This window comes from Mytilus galloprovincialis, chromosome 12, assembly GCF_965363235.1.
Source record: "Mytilus galloprovincialis chromosome 12, xbMytGall1.hap1.1, whole genome shotgun sequence".
In the NCBI taxonomy this organism is placed as follows: domain Eukaryota; kingdom Metazoa; phylum Mollusca; class Bivalvia; order Mytilida; family Mytilidae; genus Mytilus; species Mytilus galloprovincialis.
In genome coordinates, this window is record NC_134849.1 from 3,976,705 (window position 1) to 3,984,523 (window position 7,819).

Here is a 7,819-nt window from a genome sequence, read left to right on the forward strand (position 1 = left end):
ATGAAGGTTTATCTGTGATACTTTATGACATTGGTAATGACTATCATTTACTTATACCATGTCCATTATTGTATTTTCAGAGATGAAGGTTTATTTGTGATACTTTATGATACTGGCAATGACTATCATTTACTTATACCATGTCCATTATTGTATTTTCAGAGATGAAGGTTTATCTGTGATACTTTATGATACTGGCAATGACTATCATTTACTTATACCATGTCCATTATTGTATTTTCAGAGATGAAGGTTTATCTGTGATACTTAATGATACTGGCAATGACTATCATTTACTTATACCATGTCCATTATTGTATTTTCAGAGATGAAGGTTTATCTGTGATACTTTATGATACTGGCAATGACGAGGATGTCAATATCAATGAAGTCATAGCAACAGCAGTAATGGAAGAAACAGAAGCCAGAATGATGGCTCAAGGTGACTTTCAGCCAGCATCAATATCAACGGAAACTTCACCAGTGAAAGGGTTATCAAATAAATCCAAAAATTTAGAACAAGCTTTAGATTCTTTAAAAATTTCTCAAGATAAAAAAGTTACTTCGAACATTAATGAAGAAGAGGAAGTAGAAGAAGAAAATGGCGATTCTGATGAATCATGGGAAACTGAAGAAGAGGAAGAGGTCATTCCTGTCAAAGGAGCAATGAAAAAAATGAAGGATAAAAATAGTAACATGGTTAAAATTACCACAAAGAAAAATGTGACTTCTACTGACGAATTAAATAAGGAACAAAAATCACAATCACAATCACCTGATTCGGAGGGTAAAAACTTGTATACCTGGAAGAAATCTAGTCAAGGGGGTGGGGCTCCAGAAGTGGAATTTGATGATGAGACATCTTTGTGGGATCATGAGGAATATTGGAAACGCCCACTTCCGCAGCCCCTAGATATTCCAGAGAGGGGAGATTATATCGATTGTCATGTATCTAAAGTATTTGATCCTACAAATTTTGTGGTAAGTATAACAAATCAATTCTTTATAAGATTTAGTTTTCTACTGAAATCCTCAAATATTAATCAGAATATATACCCGGAACTTTTTTCTCATTTTTTAAGCACACAAATGTTTTGTATGATGCCTTGTAGTTTCCCTTACTACTTTATGTCAGTTGGTCAATAAAATATGAAATATGAAATGATATTCAGATTTTAAAGGAAATAAACCTTGTAATATAATATATTGGGTGGTAATAGTTTTTGTTTGCCATATTTGTTTTTCTTCTAACATGTCTGTTTATCAATGGAAAAATTGTTGAATTCACCTTTCCCTAATTTTTAATGTTATGGATGTGGGGATGTACGGTGGGTGGTCTGACGGGTGGCTGGGTGGCAGCCAAATGTTGTCCGTGCATTTACTCATGAACTGTTGAACCAAAGCTTTTAAAATTTTAACATGTTGTTACTGATGACAAAATTGAGGTCAAGTTCAATCATAAATGACGATTTTGATTTTTACTGTTCAGGAGTTATAGTTCTTGAAAGATTAAAAAAGGGGGTTTCAAGTTGTGTCCTTGCATTTACTCATGAACTGTTCAACCAAAGCTTTTCAAATTTCAATATGTTGTTACTGATAACAAAATGAGGTCAATATAAGCAAAGAAGATGTGGTATGATTACCAATGAGACACCCAACCACAAGAGACCAATATGACAAAGAAATTAACAACTATAGGTCACTGTACGGCCTTCAACAATGATCAAAGCCCATACCGCATAGTCAGCTATAAAAGGCCTCGAAATGACAATGTAAAACAATTTCAACGAGAAAACTAACGTCCTTATTTATATAAAAGAATGAACGAAAAACAAATATGTAACACATAAACAAACGACAACCACTGAATTACATGACTTTTACCGTTCAGGAGTTATGGTCCTTGTAATATTGAAAAATTCCAGGACACAAATATAAATGTAAATAAATCTGGTTTGCTGTCGCTCAGACAGCGTCTTGTACTTCAGTTTTCCTCAAGTTATTCAATGTATTGCATCTCCTCTTTGATTTTGGTTAAAGTTTGGCCAGCACTGACTGAAAGCATGTTAAAGTATAAACTGAAAACAAATATATTAAGAAAACAAAAATGATAATTGGTTTATTTTTGCAAATGTAAAATAGTACAATAGGCTAAATACATTGTAACAATTCTATTTTGACTGTAATTAGGTATAAGAGATGAGGTATGAGTGCCAATGAGACAACACTCCATCATAATCACAGTTTATAGACGGTAATTAGGTATAAGAGATGAGGTATGAGTGCCAATGAGACAACTCTCCATCATAATCACAGTTTATAAATGAAAAATCATTATAGGTTAAAGTACAGTCTTCAACAGGGAGTCTTTGCCTACACCGAATAACAAGCTATAAAAGGCCCCAAAATGACTAGTGTAAAACCAGAGTTCTCAAAGAGTGGTGGTCTGAGGGATTTGACCACCAAAATTGCAAAGGACAGACATAATTTTTGTATTTTGTAATGGAAATATTATAGTGAGGTCCAGCGGTTTTTCTTCAGGGACCAGCAGATATAAAAAGGTTTTGATAACTCTGGTAAAACCATTCAAACAGGAAAACCAAAGTTCTGTTTTATAATTTTAGTGTATTCCATATAATTTTAGTGTATTCCATATAATTTTAGTGTATACCATATGGATCCATGGCTGATTTGTTTTTATAATTTTAGTGTATTCCATATAATTTTAGTGTATACCATATGGATCCATGGCTGATTTGGACCAGTTGTTGAAAGATTGTATAGAATATTTTAATCTACACTGTGAAAATAAGGTGAGATGGTTTATGATTTAAATTTTAAGAGATTAGAAATAGGAGTATTTTGTTTGAAGATTTTCAGTCTTTAATTTAGGACTTGACTGTAAAAAAAAATCATATTAATACTGACAACACAAAAGCTGGTGAAACACAAATTTTCCTAGTGGTGAATTTTGACTAATGACAGCTGTATTTCATCAAATACACAACTGGTAATACATATCCATGTAATATTGGTAAATTTTTCAAAATGAATAATGTGGAACTATTCAAAGTTACAAATTAGAGCTTCCAGACATTTATTATCAATCTTCATTTGAACATGCATGCTATATAGCGTAATGCAGTTCAGATTCATCGATCCACAACTTCCTGTTTACCGATTTCTCAAAGCGAGGGTATCATAGGTAAGCATTAGCTCACTGTTATACTTGCTATATTAGACAAAAGCTATATATTATAAGTCAAAACATTATTAGATAGGTATATTATTTCACTGCTTACAAATTTGCACACCTCTCTAGGCAGACACAGATTTTATGTGTCCTTTTGTTTTTGTAGATATTAAAACAAGAGGAAATCAAAGTAGGTCATTTATATGCAGGTCATCAAGGAGGGGCCTGGTACAGGGTGCTGATAAATAAGAGAGTAGGTCCTGGATTGGTAAGTTTACCATACTGTGGTCTACTACAGTAAAACCTCTAAAAAACGACCAGCTATGGGACTATGAAATAAGTGCTTGTGAAGACAGTTGATCAATTAATTCAGGGTTCGGTTTTGACAGGAAGTAATTGACTTGTTACATCCGATTTTTTGCATGTACTGTCTCATAGTAAAGTGTAAACCAAATACCATAATAATCTTTATTAAAAGCAATGTCATGTGTTCCCTAGCTGCCTTATGATTATATGACGCTCAAATGAACAATTCAAATATTAAAAATGATGTTGAAATTATTTTAAAACCTCTGAATGTGATATGATTATTGCCAATAAAACTCTCAAACAGAGACCAAATGAAATAGAAGTTGGTACATGTATCCATAAATCACTACTGCGTCGCAAGCTATTAAAGCCAGATATGACAGATGTAAATCTATTCAAACAAGAAAACAAACTCAAGGTCTGATGTACAAATATGATATACAGCAATAATTTAATTTTGGATGTAACGCGTCTTCTGATTGGCTGACGTTATTTTGTTATGAGCCCATAGACATAATTTAGTCATGTGACCGTGACTTCATCAACGTTTTTTTATGGTTTTCTACGGTTTAAAATGGAATTTAGAATTAAATTATAAGAAATGACTGTAATATTTTTTCTGTCTATTCGAAATAACATAAAAAATGTGGTGCACACTGTTAAATAACCCACTACACGCGTTATTCAGTGTGCACCAAATTTTTTATGTTATTTCTGCATAGACAGAAAAAATATTACAGTCATTCCTTAAATAAACAATAACCAGAGACTAAACATGTTTCTATTGTGATATTGAGTCTTTATTATCATTATAATTGTTTCTTTAAACAGGTTTCTGTGTATATTGTTGATTTTGGAGAATATAATGCTATGACTGTAGAAGAAATAAAACCATTACCATGGAGATTTTGGAAGTTACCATTTCAAGCCTTTAAATGTAAATTACATGGTAAGGTTTTTAATTTTTTTAATAATCATTAATGAATAGAATGGATGACAGGAATAACCTGATATATAACACAATACAACTGACCACACCATTTAGAAACTAAAATATTGGACAATAGAACTGGCCACACCATTTAGAACCTATAAAATTGGACAGTAGAACTGAACACATCATTTAGAACCTAAAATATTGGACAGAAGAACTGACCACATCATTTAGAACCTAAAATATTGGACAGTAGAACTGACCACATCATTTAGAACCGAAAAAAAATGGACAGTAACCACACCTATCACTAGCACCTGACTTCTTGGCAAAAAATGATTGACAACCACCAATTAAAACTGACTACCACAAAAAGCTCAAAAGTGGCGTTATTTAAACACCAACAATCAATCTTCAGAAACTAGAATTATTTTAGCATACACTCTAGGTAGCTGACTATGGACTGTGTGACATGTATTTATTTTGTGCTTGTTTTGTTAAGAATAATTTTATTTCAATATTCAATTGTATGAAACTTTTTTTTACAGGTATAAAACCCGTAAAAGGAACACAGGTTTGGTCAGAAGGTGCCAAACTGAAAATGAAACAGATGGCCGAGGAAAAAGATTTAGTTGGACTAGTTTGTGGTAAAGAAGATAATGGAGTTGTCTCCCTTAGACTTGTTGATACCACCAGTGAAAATGATGTGTGTTTAGATGAAATTCTATTGGATCTGGCAATGGCTAAAATAATTGAACCAACTTCATGATATGCCACGTGATTGGAGTTATTACGTAGAATAGTTGAAACGTTTATTTTAATAACCTTTTTTAATGAGATAATGAAGTAAATCAACACAATATTCTGCGGTAATGTTGACTTTTGTGAAGGGTTATTCAGAAAAATATAAATCCTTTTTATAAATCCTGACTGAGATTATGTAGTTCAATATAAGAACATTATTTCTCAATATCATTTGTAGGTTAGAAATTGACCTTATGCAAATAAATAAGTATACTTCTGTTTACTATTTCTGTTTAAAAAAACTGTATGGAAAGTCTGTAAGTGTTTGAAATTTGAAATGTCATAAGAACCCTACAAAACAGTCTAGCAGACAGCTTTATTTTGTTTTTGAATGTTCCAAAATCAACCAGAATCTTAAGCAAGTACATGTATATTTATTCTTGCATAAAGTTGATTACTTTCCGACACAGCTCATTTGTCAAAATTAGTGTATCTATGTATTGCATAATTTAGATGATTTCATATGTGCCATGAGTAATTAACAAAAGATATGTTTTTTTTTCTTTTTTCTTTTTCTCCATAACAAATGTCCATAACTGAAGTAAACAAAATATTGGGCAGAACCAATTCACAGGAGTTACTGGAAATTTCTATTTCAAATATCTTAAAAAGATATTATGGTGAAGTTCACTTTTTAAGGAGCTTTACTTAAAAAGTTGTCCCTTTTGTTATGGCCAGTATTTTTTGTTTGTTACAGTATGTGAAAAGTTTATTGATGAAGGCAGCTTTCTGAAGCATCTTATTAATTCTGACTTGTAGAATTACTATTACTTATTTTTTGTAGCTTAGGTTAGATTTGCTTTACCAATCTGTTCACAAAGTGAGTAGTCACTGAATGTTTATTAATCTGTCCACAAGGGGAGTGGTCACTGAATAGGCATAAGTGTACAAAGCACAAGGGATGGTGTATATTTTATAATTAATGTAAATACAATACAACAATGCCTGTTCCAACAGGAATGGATTTTTTGGGGCATCCTATGGCATTGTTTTTTATTTAGAAGTTTCCCCTGTTATGCTTCTTCTATCTAAACCTTCACTTTTAACATCAGTTTTAAAAAAAAAACACATAAAAGTGGACAAGCACTTATGTACAACTCAAAAGACTTAGAATAGATTATCAATGGCAGCGAGCTTACATGTTTGGTTTATTTTTGCTTAAAGATTAAAAAAAATGTACAATTATCAAAACCTATACAGAAAAGAATTCCATAAAGAAATGATTTACTCTGTATTTTTTAAGATGAAAAGAGAAATTGATTCAAGTCTTGATATTCAACTGACAAGAATTAAATTATGAGATATTGCTGAACCATGAATATAAATTCTACCAAACAAAGAATAATCAATACAGCACTTGTTGGTGTGTATAGTAGGGGCACACAGGATGCCAACCTTTTTTATGGAAAATTTATCACGTTTTAGCATAAATTCCAAAATACATTTCAGTATTTCCTTTTTTTATTGAATTCACCCATTTTTGTTTAGACTATGCATCCACGTACCACTTACACTGCATTGGATTTTTTTAAAATTTAATAAAACTGAAATTATGTGTTGATTGGATACAGATAATCAGACTAATAAAAAGATACTTTTTCTAATTATAAATCTTGTTTACATTGATGAGCATATATAGGAAATACCCAACAGTTGTTTTGATTAGCTGCTTGCAATTGCATTACCTAAAAGTCTACAGTAGAATTACACATAGCTTAACCAATTAAAACATATGTGCGACACTCTTGAAAACATAATCCAAAAGTAGATTCTATTCCGAGACATTGAATTCCTTTACATGATATGTCATCAATTTCATAATGAACATTTTCATATTGTATAAATTGCTGTGGTCATTTTCCATTATCAAGGTATATAAACTGCTCTACATGTGTAGAGTTTAAAATATGTATAGAATTGCTATATGATGGCTTTTGTTTGAGTATGAACACTATTTGTTTTGATATTTTATTTGTTCAGTTATATTGTTAAACCTATCACTTTAATAAATGCTTCAATAAAATGAATTACTATTGTGTGAACAAGTTTTAATCTAGTGTCTTTGTATTGAAATCTTGAACATGTTTTTATACCTAAGCTTTAAAATAGTGAGAATATACTGTTTATCTGTCCGTCCATCTCCCCGTGAATATTTTTTTTGGTCATCTTTCTCAGGAACTACATCATTATTAAAAAGGGATTTCTGAAATTTGATTTCAGGGTTTACATAAGTCAGCTACACTATGTGATGGGTTTTTAGATTAATCACTCAACAACTTCCAGTTACCAGAACACTTCAATTTTTTTTACACAAATAAAATTATCCAGTTGCAGATGGGGTATCATCAGTGATCATTGTTGGTTTTTTTCCCTGCTGGATGTGCTATTCAGAGTTTTAGGTAAATAGTTATCAAAGGTACCGGGATTATAAATTTAGTACGCCAGACGAGCGTTTCGTCTACACAAGACTTATCGGTGACGTAAACATTAATAGGATGTATGTGTATCCAAAAAGTAAAATCACAAAAATACTGAACTCTGAGGAAAACTCAATCAGAAAGTCCCTAATCACATGGCAA

The 7,819-nt window shown here is 31.6% G+C and overlaps 1 protein-coding gene across 1 annotated transcript in view; it reads left to right on the forward strand.

Moving 5' to 3' along the window:
• Nucleotides 1-7,278, forward strand: part of LOC143054123 (tudor domain-containing protein 7-like) — a 71,318-nt gene extending 64,040 nt beyond the window's left edge. The window contains exons 23-27 of the mRNA XM_076227027.1: nt 327-981; nt 2,730-2,813; nt 3,360-3,461; nt 4,334-4,451; nt 4,985-7,278. Coding sequence (XP_076083142.1) covers nt 327-981; nt 2,730-2,813; nt 3,360-3,461; nt 4,334-4,451; nt 4,985-5,205 — 1,180 coding nt within the window. The 3' untranslated portion in view covers nt 5,206-7,278. The remainder of the gene's footprint in view (nt 1-326; nt 982-2,729; nt 2,814-3,359; nt 3,462-4,333; nt 4,452-4,984) is intronic.
• Nucleotides 7,279-7,819: the final 541 nt, after the last annotated feature.